Genomic DNA, 13,421 nt, shown 5'->3' on the forward strand with positions numbered 1-13,421 from the left:
CAACTCTTTGTGACTCCATGGACTATACAGTCCATGGAATTCTCCAGGCCAGAATACTAGAGTGGATAACCTTTCTCTTCTCCAGGGGATCTTCCCAACCCAAGGATCGAACCCAGGTCTCCCACATTGCAGGCAGATTCTCTACCAGCTGAACCACAAGGGAAGCCCAAGAAAACTGGAGTGGGTAGCCTGTCCTTCCTCCAGCAGATTTTCCTGACCCAGGAATCAAACTGGGGTCTCCTGCATTGCAGGCGGATTTTTTACCAAGTGAGCTATCAGGGAAGCCCTTAATATACAAATGTATACAAATGTATACAAATGATTTTCAGGGAGTGAATTATATGAAACCCCTCTACTGATGAAGAGGTTAGGAGTAAAGAGGGCCAGGAAGAAGTAGATGAGCCTCTCACTTCAAGCCCAGGTATGCAGGAAAAGAAAGTGGATTTCCAAATTGTGTCCAAGAAAGGTAACAAAGTCTTCAGGTCCAAAGTGGCAAGTCAAGTAAGCAGGACAGGTGGTGAGTTTTTTCATAACAGAAGATCAATGTTATCTTTTATGGGAGAAAACAGGGACAAAATAGTATTTCTTCATAAATAATTACTTGATTTCCCCAGTTATTTGGCCTAAACTTGAAAACACCAGCCACGACTTCTGGTCGGATTTCTGAGACTATCGACATAAGCTGTATGAATTCATTTAACGCCCCCCCCCCACCTCAGTGTCTGGAAATCCATCCCCCCCACAAATTTGCCCCCTCTTTTTTCCAACTATGTGCTGCTTTAAACTGGGTGCTTATACATTTTTCTCCTGGCTTTTAAGATGATTGAAATACTCTAAGGATGTAGCAGAAGTAAGGGCATGAGTGGCTCCACTAAGTTACCTCCACTCTCTGTGGATATCTGAAGTCCCTCAGAAATTTCTAGATTTCTTGCCGTAGTTAATACTTTTTTCTGCTTGACTCTGCTCCCCAGACTTTTACTGGAAAAGCATTTGAGATAATTAGGTTTGCATTTGAATCCTTTTCATTAATGAGGTTGATTTAAGCTCTCCTTTTTGAGTTATTAGAGACTTAAAAATAGCAAAATTCTTAAAGGTTGACTGCATATAGAATTTGCTTTATAAGCAAATTTATAAGAATTGTAAAAGGGCAGACATTTTTATAGATTTTCATTGATTATGGATCTGGTTTTACAGTAAAAGGGCAGAATTTTTTTGAAATTTTCTTTCATGGATTCTTGTACTAGTTGATTGTATGTATATATATATATAATATAAATAATGATGATAGTAACATATATATGACATACTAGTATGTCATTTAATAGCCATTAAAGATAAGTATATATATAAACATGGACACATAAATAACATGATATAGAAATATAATCAGGTTATAAAATGAAAAGCAACTTGTAGGAATTCCCTGTCAATCCAGTGGTTAGAAATCTGTGCTCTCACTGTCAAGGGCCCGAGTTCAATTCCTGGTCAGGAAGCTAAGATCCCACAAGCTATGTGGTGTAGTTAAAAAAAAAAAAGAAGGAAAAAACAAAAGCAACTTTTGAATTGTATATATGTCATGCTTGCATTTGTGTAAAACTGGATGTGTACTTCTATATACATAAAGTCTTTCAAAGAATAGAAAAGAAAACATTAAAAATGACTATTAGGGCTAAATATAAGTGCTGGAAACTATTTACCCTATAGTTTTCTATACAGTTTGATGCTATATAACCAATACTTTTATAATTTAAAAAAATATATATGTATTTATTTCCTGTAGAGAATTAAGGCTTCCCTAGTGGCTTAGACGGTAAAGAATCTGCCTGCAATGCAGGAGACCTGGGTTCGATTCCTGGGTTGGGAAGATCCCCTGGAGAAGGGAATGGCTACCCACTCTAGTATTCTTACCTGAAGAATCCCATGGACAGAGGAGCCTTGCAGGCTATATAGTCCATCAGGTCACAAAGAGTCAGACATGACTGAGCGGCTAACACTTTATAGAGAATTAAAATACGACCTTGTAAATATTTTAATGCTAATGTTTTCAAGCTCTGTGAAATTCTACAAATGTACTTAATATATCATGTCTTTTAATAAAAAAAGATTAGTAAGAAATAATTCAATTCAGTATTAGAGTGGAAAACTACATTGCTATAATCAAGTTCACATTTTAAAGGTTCCTTGGTGTCATGAAATTGTTTCTTTTTAAATTGGTGAAATGTGGAAAATGCAGTAGCATTTCCCCCAATACAGTGAAATAAATATTAGTTCCTGCTTAGTGTTTTTTAAAATGTGTTTTTCTTCTGTTAAAAAGAGAAAAATTTAGAAACTGCTCAAGCAAAAAGAAAAAATCAAAATCAAATATAATCCTACTACCCCAAAATTGCCACTATTAAATGTTTGGTACACATTATTAGCATTGTTTCTCTCTATCCAAGCTTTATTTCCTGTACTACATTTTGTTGTGGTTTTTTATGAGTTCTACAAATTTATGAGTTCTATAAACTTTTGTACAGATTATACCTGGATATTTTGTTTTGTTTGGTTGCTCTTCTTTTGTTGTTTGTTTTGTTTCCATTTTTGTTTTGTTTTGTTTTGTTTTTGGACATGGAACAGTGAAATAGTCTTTATTGAATTTGTTACAATATTGTTTCCGTTTTATGTTTTGGTCTTTGGCGGCAAGGCATGTGGGATCTTAGCTCCTTGATCAGGGATCTAACTAACTCTTACCCCTGCATTGAAAGGTGAAGTCTGAACCACTGAACCACCAGGGAATTCCTTCCCGTGGTTGCTGTTTTCAATGAGATCTTTTCCCATTATGTCTAATTTTGAGACATTTATAATGTAACTGAGTACTTTATATAATCATTTTTATTAGCTCTCATAATTTACCCTTTGTTTCCATTAGTTTTTCTAGGACAATAATTTTATCTTATACCAACTACAAAACATAATGTTTCATTATAGAAGTAATATGTGCCATTCTGCTTAGAATTTAAAAGAGAATATGGGGCCTTCCTGGTGGTCCAGTGGCTAAGACGGCACTCAATGCAGGGAGCCCAGGTTCAATCCCTGGTCACAGAATACAAATTTTAACACTGTAGAAAGATTGCCTTATTGTACAAATGGTCTCTTTGCTATTTTGTTCTCATCTCTAGAGAAGTCCAGATTGTTCACTTACCCTGTAGAGACTAGTTGAAGTTGTGAATTTTTTTTTTAGATTTAGATTCTGTATCATATCTGATAAAATTAACATTATATTAAAATGTTTTTTCAGCCCTCTAGCTACTACAAGGCTATCATTATATTATATATCAAAATGTTCTTCCTACTGCTAAGTCACTTCAGTCGTGTCCGACTCTGTGCGACCCCATAGATGGCAGCCCAGCAGGCTCCCCCGTCCCTGGGATTCTCCAGGCAGAAACACTGGAGTGGGCTGCCATTTCCTTCTCCAATGCATGAAAGTGAAAAGTGAAAGTGAAGTCGCTCAGTCATGTCCGACCCTCAGCAGCCCCATGGACTGCAGCCTACCAGGCTCCTCCATCCTTGGGATTTTCCAGGCGAGAGTACTGGAGTGGGGTGCCATTGCCTTCTCCATGTTCTTCCTACAGAATAGTAAATTTCTCATAAAAATATATTATTTTAAAATATTTTCAGTAATCAGGTAGATCTAAGAGACTTATTTTGACAACACTATAAGCAATTTCTAAAATGTCACATAATGTGAACATGGAATAATATCTAAAACTAAGTGTTCCTAAATTATTTAACATGGAAAATTCTGTTCAAGTAGCCATTAGTCAACCCAAAGCATTTAAACTATGGGCTGAAGTTGCCGCTTTGAATTTTTCACAAATTCACTAGTAAGCATAAAGTGAAAATGGCATACTCACACAAATTGTAATAAAAATTGTTGGAGTAACAATGCCATTAGTAAAGATTTAAGCCAAGATTTTCCTAAACCAAACTATTTTCCTAGTATTTTTCCTAAACTAGGAAGAGGATCATTCAGAGCGGAAATTTGATTCTTCACGTATGTGTGTTAAGACGAATTACATCAGAAGACACTTCATATAAAAAGCCAAAACTCATTAACTCAGTGTGTATTATAGTTCAGGTTTCTCACTGGGAAGCAGTTAGACTCCTGAGGGCCATGCATTGAATTCTGTAGGACCCCAATTTAATCACAGAGACTTCAACCTGAGCAAGCTATTGGCCTGATTGTTATTATTTGAAGCTGCTACATAAATTTTGTTAATGCCTCTATATGATTAATGATACCTTCTGTTCCAAGTGAAAGAACAAATATAGCAGCCAAATGGTCATATCATTAAAAAACTTTAATGTGGGCCCCTAGAGTGTTTTCCGTGTCTGCTGTTTCCTAGAAAATGACCAGTTTAAAATACTATTCTAAGGAGACATATTTTGGGGTGGCAAATTCTGCTTCCTTATGTAGAAATGGTGAGAAACATGGTGTGGCTTTCATGATGTTTCTCTGAAAACCAGGAGGAACAAATTAAATAGGGGTAGACCAACATAGCTGAACTGGAGAAGGGCATGACCTACTCCAGTATCCTTGCCTGGAGAATCCCATGGACAGAAGAGCCTGGTGGGCTACGGTCCATAGGGTTGCAAAGAGTCAGACATGACTAAAGCGACTGAGCATGCATGCAAGGTAACTGAAACAAAATCTGCAAAACCCCATCTTATTTTAGAGCCTCAGTCTTATCATCTTAAGCCCAGGGAAATCAATCCTAAATCCTTGGGGAGTGCTCAACTCTCCAAGGAGGAAAAACTAAAACCAGTCAGAGAACTGGTGAGGTCTTTCTTGGATGGAGATGCAAACTTAGATTGTTCAGTTATACATGGGAGAATGAAATGAAAACTAGATGTGAAAAGGAGTAGACCAGAGCTCAGAAACTGGCTGCTGAATAAAAGAACAAATTTGTTTCCGAGTTTGCTTTGTTTGTCTAATACTTGTTTTTAGGAAAAGAAAAAAATGTATATTTGATTATCTTTGGGCATGGAATACTTTTCAATTTTCCATGTTTTCTGCACTCCTTATGGTTGTATATTTTGCCACTTCTCTCATTTAACTTACTGGATGGCCCTGAGGGTATTTAAGCTTGTCTTTCTTCTCTGTTGGCTATACATCAAAGCAGCTTTTTAAAAATTGCAAGGTTATTGTTAGGAGAGTGAGGCTACAGTGTGAATTTAGGAATTGTTGTTTCAGTTCTTTTGAGGAGATAGAAAATATCTAGCTACCACCAACTACCTTTTATTCATTTCCACAAATAATATTTATTGAGCACTTACTACTCTGTGCCAGCGACTGGGGATGCAATCAGAAATATGACAAGCATGGAGGGAGACAGATATCAGATCAGTAACCATGAAAATGTGAAGACTAATACAAATTATCATGGAAACGAAGAGAATCGAATGAGAGAGAAACAAGGGTCCTCCCTTATTTAGATGGAAAAATCTGGTAGGATCTCTCTGAAGAGGTGACATGCTGGTGAAGCTGAAGGTTGGGAAGGAACCAACCAGGCAAAAAGAAGAAGGAAATGTCTTTAAGAAAGAGAGAACCACAAGTGGGATGACCTTGAAGCAGAATGAACTTGGTAGGTCTGAGACACAGAATGACTGGTGTGATTGAAATGTGGGTAGAGAGGTGACCAAGGGTAAGATTATGCAGGACCTTATAGATCATTTAAAGAAGTTGGGATACTATTTCAAAGGGTATAGGTACCATTGAAGAGGTTCAAGCAAGGTAAGATTAGAGTGTTTAAAAGGTTACTGGGGCTGCTGTGTGGAGGATGCACTGTAAGGGTATAAAGTGCGATGCTGCTGTCATCCAGGTGATGGGTGCCTGAGACAGTACAGGTCGACAGATTGGATGTGCAAAATCTTTCAGAAAGAGGAAGACTCTTAATTGATAGGATATGGGTGTGAGTAAAAACCAGTCAGTAGGGAGGGTTGTCAATTTGTGAGAGACTTAAGAAAAATTCTTTAACAGAGACCCTAAAGAAATTACACATTGAGGCTTACCCCTAAAACTGTTGAGCAATCATCATGATTCTTGGTAACTTGGCAGAGTTTCTAAAAATATGGATTTTTGCTAATTTTTCTTCCATTTAAGAAGATTTACATTACTGCAAAGACAACTAGACATGGGTAATTCAACCTAGTAGATAGTGAACAAAAATGTATGAAAAATGTGTACTGTCTTTTGAGGAACAACTTGACTAGTCTCTTGCCCTGGATGTGCCATAAAAAGATGTTGTTTCAGTTCAGTGCTATCGCAGGTTGGGTTCTTAGGAAGGAGAAACAGAATTTGGAGTGCTAGATATTTATCAGGGATGCATACCTGTGAAAGAAAGGAGGAAGCAAGCTTGGGCAAAAGAAAAAGTTCTAATGCAGGTTCAGCAAAGTCTGGGTCAACCCCAAAGAGGACCCTGGAGCTAATATTACCCATCAGAGTGACCTTCATTAAGCCCAGACTGTTGGGCTTGCCTTACCTCCTTGCCTCACTCTGTCTTTGGCATGGGTTGCTCCAGGAATGATGTGTTTCTTGGCCAGGCCTTTGTCTGCAGCTGAGTCCAACCCTGGAGGAGGTGACAGCTAAGCATCAAGTGCTCTCTAGAAGTGGATGACACATCCCCATGTCCTCCAAAGGAGCTGTGTTGCTAAAGAGAAGTAGTAAGTAATTTGTCTAGCTGCTTTATTTTGTAATTTATGTACTTTCTTTCCTTCTGAGAACTCAAGATAAAACACACAATTTTTAAATCGTGAAATATTTACCAGTCTCTGGGACAATCTGACAGAGGTAAGAGATTGGAAGAAGAAAAACCAAGACCAGGAAAAGCACAAAGAGAAAAAACTAGTGGAAGGAGGCTTCTAGGAGCAAAGAGAAACAAATTTTAATAAAATACAAAGAGTTATGGCACCCAGTCCTGGAACTTGATTTCAACAATCACTACAGTGAACATTTCTTTAAAACAGGTTTTAAAATAACATTGTAAAATTTTAGCTCTCTTTTGTTTCCTTGACAGGTATGGAAAACATGAATAAAAGAGACCAACTATTCATGACAATTCAGAAAAATGATAGCTCAGGTATTTTTCCTACTTCTAAGCTTATTTTATGGTTTATGGTAGATTATGGGTGATACAAAACTAGAACGTTGATTTGCAAAATTTTAATAATGGAAGGTTCATTTTTTTGGTCATAGTGAAAATTTCTTTGGTTTCCTCACAATAATCAGACTAATCATTCTTTCCTTCACTGTGCTTGTCCTTAAGTCATTTGGAGCCTTCTTCCCATCATGTGACCCATGATATACTTAATAAATTTTAGTTGCCTTACATTGCACAGGTGAATTTTTCACATCATTGAGGTAATGATGCTTGAATTACTCAAATTTTTGTACTTCATGTTTCTTCGCCTTGGAGTTCAGTTCATTCAGTTCAGTTGCTCAGTTGTGTCCAACTCTTTGTGACCCCATGAACTGCAGCATGCCAGGCCTCCCTGTCCATCACCAACTCCCAGAGTTTACCCAAACTCATGTCCGTTGAGTCGGTGATGCCATCCAACCAGCTCATCTTCTGTCGTCCCTTTCTCCTGCCCTCAATCTTTCCCAGCATCAGGGTCTTTTCCAATGAGTCAGCTCTTTGCATCAGCTGGCCAAAGTATTGGAGTTTCAGCTTCAACATCAGTCCTTCCAATGAACACCCAGGACTGATCTCCTTTAGGATGGACTGGTTGGATCTCCTTGCAGTCCAAGGGACTCTCAACAGTCTTCTGCAACACCACAGTTCAAAAGCATCAATTCTTCGGCCCTCAGCTTTATAGTCCAACTCTCACATCCATACATGACCACTGGAAAAACCATAGCCTTGACTATCCTCTACCTATATTTTATTTTATCAAAATAGTTAATATCAAGCTAAACTAGGACATTTTATATAGTTGGATGGAGAATGCCTGCCCACACATTTTATATCATTTTTTGTCTTATCTGGCCTATTAAATTTCTTAGCTATCAGTTTCAACCTCTTTTGTATTTAACTGAGTCAATTTTTCTAGGTTAAAAATGCAACTATGACTTTAAAAGTTCTATTTACTTAATTTGATTCATATGAATGTGATACTTAAATATTCATAGTTAATAACTAACACATTTTAAATAAAAAGAATGATCACACGTTGTATCTTGACAGTATAATTTTCTAAAATTCTCAATATATTAAAAAAATGAAAGTATTCCTTTTATCTTCTTTTAGAAGTAATTTTATTTGAGGAATATAGTGGTAATATTTTTTAAATTTCCAGAAATAGAATTTAAATATACTATGAATATTGTAACATATTACTTCTTATATTTGCTTTAAAATGTTTAAAAATAAGACCAATAGTCAACATGTTGCCAAAACTCTATTTTGACTTCCAATAATATAGCATTGTTTCTTTGTCATTTTCTGTTTTTGATGAAAAACAGATAATCTGATATTTCATATGAAAAATGAAATCAGAAGCACCAAGTATAAACCAGTAGACTACCAACAATTGCATGCATTAACTGAAGCAAAAAAGTTAGCTTCTGCCTCTACAGAGCTAAAGGTTAGATTCGTGTATGTGTGTTTTCTATTAATAGTTTTGGAAAATTGAATTGCTAGGAAGTAAAATGATATTTACAATGAAATGTGAAAATAAATAACATTCTAAGTAGTTTTTAGAATCTTCCAACTATTGGTTATAGTGAATGGGAACATTTATTGGATACTCTCAGACATTGTGCTCTGTACTTTACATGCATGACTCATTTACTGTTCGTAACAATCCCATGAAGCCTGAATTCAACTTTATTTTCAGAAAGAGCTATTTCATTAGCTTTCAACAATTTCTAACATAGTCTAAAAAAATTAAAAATGCAAAAAGTGCTAGCCGTGGCTTATCATCTAATTTACAGCTCCTTCTGCAGCACAAAATATGCCCCTAGGTGTCTCTTTTCTAGAATTCTCTTTTTGCCTTGATCTAAGAAAAGTGAACCTCAACTAGATTTGAAAGAGGTTAATGTTCCAAGTGATTGTGCACAATATTTTAGGATCATGGATGAGTTTAGGATTGCTCATGCAATATATTTTCTTCTTATTCAAATAATAGAATACTTTATAAATAGCATTTCCATTGCTTAGTTGCATCCAAAAATCTGGTTTGGCAAAGCAACAAACTAAGCAATTTACAAACTTTTATGTGTATTTAATATTTTGTGCTATATTAGCTTTGCATTGCTTTTTATTGTTAATATCTTTTTAAAAAGGCAACTGTCATGATTTCAAGGCACATTTGTTACCCTATTCTGGAGAAATTACCATATTTATGTCCTCTCAAACTATGGAGACCACTTAAAATGTTGGGCATTATCTGTTTCAGATACAACTTTAAAATAATTTAATATTATCAGGACATTCAAAGAAAATTTATGGGAAGATCTCTTATATGACTATCATCCTAAGAAGCCATTTTCATATGTCTGACTTCTGTGCTAATCCATTGTATATATACCATTGTACACATTCATACATATAATAAATATTTACTATGTGCCTTGAATGTACAGTGGTGAGCAAAATACAACACCTACCTTCATGGGGTGTAATATTTTCAGGAGAGAGGAAGAATAGAAGCTAGTGTTTATGAAATAAGCCCTGAAATGAAATTAGTAGTACTAAGAATGTGCGTGCATATATGCTAAGTTGCTTCAGTCATGTCTGACACTTTATGACCCTATGAACTGTAGCCTGCCAGATCCCTCTGTCCATGGGATTCTCCCGGCTAGAATACTGGAGTGGGTTGCCATGCCCTCCTCCAGAGGACCTTCCTGACCAGGGGATCAAACCTGGGTCTCTTAAGTCTCCTGCACTGGCAGGCGGGTTCTTTACCGCTAGTGTCACCTAGAAGCCCACACTAAGTATAAACTAAATCCACCCCCCACCAAAAAAAAAAAGTCTAATGTACAATAACAGAACTTGATACTAATTGGGTGGAAAGGAAGGCTTTTCTAAGAAAGTGACATTGAATTGGGATCTCAAGGACAATAAGAATTAGCCAAAAAAACAGTAATGATAACTACTTCAAGTAGAAAAAAATGCTTACTTTATCACATCCCAATTATTAGATATTTAGCTTGTATCCCATTTTTGATATTGAAAATCATATTTCCATAAATATCTTTATGAATAGACACCTTATGTGGGTAAATTCCCATGACTGGGATGTCTGGGCCAAAAAAGTATGAATTGTTTTAGTTCTCTCCCAAAGTACTGTTGTAACAAATATGTCACCACAAACATTTTATCTATGCCTTTTTCAGTATTGGGAAATGTACAGTTGACTCTGGAGCATTGCAAGGGTTAGGGGTGCTGACCATCTGCTTGAAGAATGTCTGTGTAAAACCAGATACATATTTTGGATGATTTCCCATCTTTGAATGGGGAATCACTGAATGTTAAAAATCAATATTTGGTCAAAGTGAATTTCTCTTTGAGGATAGAATTGCTATCAAATTTTAAATTATTAAGGTGATTTTTAAAGTTTGGCATTAAGTGCAGGGATAATAATTTCCTAACACTGTCAACTAACTAGGCTGCTTCTCTGGTTATTGTGTTATTCATTTGTGAGATTAAACAAATAACCATATACAAACAATATTTTAAATAATATCAAGTACCTTTTTGTTCACAGAATATAATTTACAAAGACGCTTTTTAGTTACATATTTTCTAGAAAAAACTTGTTATCCAGGATTCATAACTTGGCAGATCTCAAAGAAATCTCTTGCTTTAAACTACCAAATATGGTTCAGTACTGAAAATATCTGTAGCAATCATTTTGGCAAGCTTTTTGCTTTCATTTTTGGTATCCATAGATTCATAATAATAAAGAATTATCCATTTAAAGCACTTTTGTAAAATCTATTGTTTTGAATTTTGGTCAGTGAGAACAAAATGTGTCCTACATAGCTCAGCATTTTCTAACAGTCTTCTTTCCTTTCTACAAATTTCACTTTTTATTTTATTTTATAAGGAAGATGTATTGGGAATGTTGTTTTCATGATTTTTGGATCCTTCCCTTCTCATTTAATTTAGAGATACCAAGTTGACATTTTGCTTTTAATTTATTCTTCTAAGATGTGAAGAATTCCCAAATAGGACTTTTTCTTGAAAGACTCATGGCTTAGATGGAGTTAGATAATGGAAAATTAGATACAATTATTAAGATTTATTTTGTTTAATGTTATGAATGCTAATATATCAAACAGCCTACACCAACTAGAATTATGATAATACTGTCTCTGTTATCCTTTCTTATATTGTGGTTTAACTTTTTGTAAAATATGTTGGCTAAGAAATTATATTTTATTCTTAGTGTTAAATAGTTAACACATTCTGTCTTAATATTTATATTAATTATCAGTCAATTCTGAATTTATTTTACTAATTAAATGTGCTCATTCTTTGCACATGAAATTAACAGCTTCAACAATCATTGTTAGTTACTACAGCACTTTACTGTGGCAATATTGAATGTAGACATACTTAACCTGAATGATAGAATGTTAACATTTAAAGCACATAAGATTTTTACTTCAACTTATGTCTAGAATGCTTACCTATATTTTAAAAGCGGTTAACAATAAGTATTTTTAACTAACAATAAATTCAGGAGACTTCCCTGATTTGTTTTGCTGATATTATTATACTGATTTGATGTGATAGTGACCTATATAATTGCTATGTTATTGATCATGCACAAGTTATGGTATGCTAGATAAGATGCTAATGCTCACATTGAGTGATCTAGTCTTTCAAAGGCTGAGATTGGACCTGAAGCCAAAGAGTAAAGGTGGGCAGAAAATCAAGACCAATTTTTGGTAAATTAAATGTTAACTCTTCATTCCCAATTTAAGTACAAAAGAGATATTTCCAATTATTTTTATTTGAATTTCTTTGCTTAGCAAGAATTAATATTTCTTCTTGTCTAGCTCAAGTAATCCACCTACTATTTCTTGTTTTTAAAAACATTACAATATGGACAACTGCAAGAATACAATTACAATTGTAAAATACACTACAATATGGACAATTGCAACATTAGAGTGAATGGAGTTATTAATCTCCACATGATATTATCCACCTTCAACTATTAACAACTCTTGACCATTGTTTCCTCTCTACTCTCACCTACAATTTCCCTCTATAACAGATTATTTCGAATCAAATCTCAGATATTATAATATTCACCATAATTATTTCACTATGTATCTTTAAAAGATTAGGGCTATAAAACCCCAAACCCTATAATACCATTACTATTAAAATGTTAATGATTTCTTAATAATTTCAAATAATCGATGTTAAATCTCCCTGATTGTCTCCAATTTTTTCAAATTTTTTCAAGTTAGCATCTAAATAATATCCATATATTATATTTGATATTTACTTTTTTAAGGTTTCCTCCTCCATCCTCTTATATTCTTATAATTTATTTTTTGAAAAAATTATAGTATTTGTTCTTTATAGTTTCTTATAGCCTGGATTTTGCTGATTTTATCCTGGTGGTGTCATTAAATATGTTTTCCTATCTCTTGTATTTCCAGTAATTGGTAGTTATTTGCAGAGACTCGATCAGATTCAAATTCAATTTATTTTGGTAAGAACACATTGACAGAATCTCTGTGCTTGTCTTTTTTCATTACAAACAGTGCTGCAGTGGATAGATTAGTTTATTTATCTTTTTATACTTTGGCCAATATAGTTTTCAGGTAGATTAGTATAGGTATGATTGCTGCTGCTGCTGCTGCTGCTAAATCGCTTCAGTCGTGTCAGACTCTGTGCGACCCCATAGACGGCTGCCCACTAGGCTCCCCCGTCCCTGGGATTCTCCAGGCAAGAATACTGGAGTGGGTTGCCATTTCCTTCTCCAATGTATGCAAGTGAAAAGTGAAAGTGAAGTCCCTCAGTCGTGTCCGACTCCTAGCGACCCCATGGACTGCAGCCTACCAGGCTCCTCCACCGTGGGATTTTCCAGGCACTAGGTCAAAGGATAAATCCATATGAAACTCCAAATTCCCTTCCATGGGAGTTTGCACCAGTTTGCATTCCCACTTGCAATGTAAGAGAGAGCATGTTTTCCCATAGCCTCACATCATAGTGTTTTGTTGAACATTTGAATTTTTGCCAATTTGATGTTAGATGAGGAATGACATCTTAGTGTAATTTTTAATTTTGACAGTTTTCATTGAGTTATAACTCACATATAGTGAAGTACACAAATCTAAAGTGTACATGTCAGTGAATTTTGGCACAGGCATATGCAACCAGCACTTAAATTGTCTACTGCTGCTTCTATCTAAAGAT

At 35.3% G+C, this 13,421-nt stretch overlaps 1 protein-coding gene across 8 annotated transcripts in view; it reads left to right on the plus strand.

Annotated features, from left to right (window-relative positions):
- The window catches only part of CCDC148 (coiled-coil domain containing 148), a 293,619-nt gene that overhangs the window by 77,113 nt on the left and 203,085 nt on the right, over positions 1–13,421 (plus strand). For 3 of the 8 annotated variants that reach the window (XM_061437347.1, XM_061437365.1, XM_061437356.1), the window contains one exon: positions 7,056–7,118. In XM_061437347.1, the coding sequence (XP_061293331.1) occupies positions 7,107–7,118 (12 nt within the window). In that variant the 5' untranslated portion in view covers positions 7,056–7,106. Of the gene's footprint in view, positions 1–6,582; positions 6,703–7,055; positions 7,119–8,500; positions 8,623–13,421 lie in introns of those variants that run through there. The other 5 variants (XM_061437319.1, XM_061437308.1, XM_061437336.1 and 2 more) reach the window with 3 other exon arrangements.

Source organism: Bos javanicus, chromosome 2, assembly GCF_032452875.1.
Source record: "Bos javanicus breed banteng chromosome 2, ARS-OSU_banteng_1.0, whole genome shotgun sequence".
NCBI classification, from domain to species: Eukaryota; Metazoa; Chordata; class Mammalia; order Artiodactyla; family Bovidae; genus Bos; species Bos javanicus.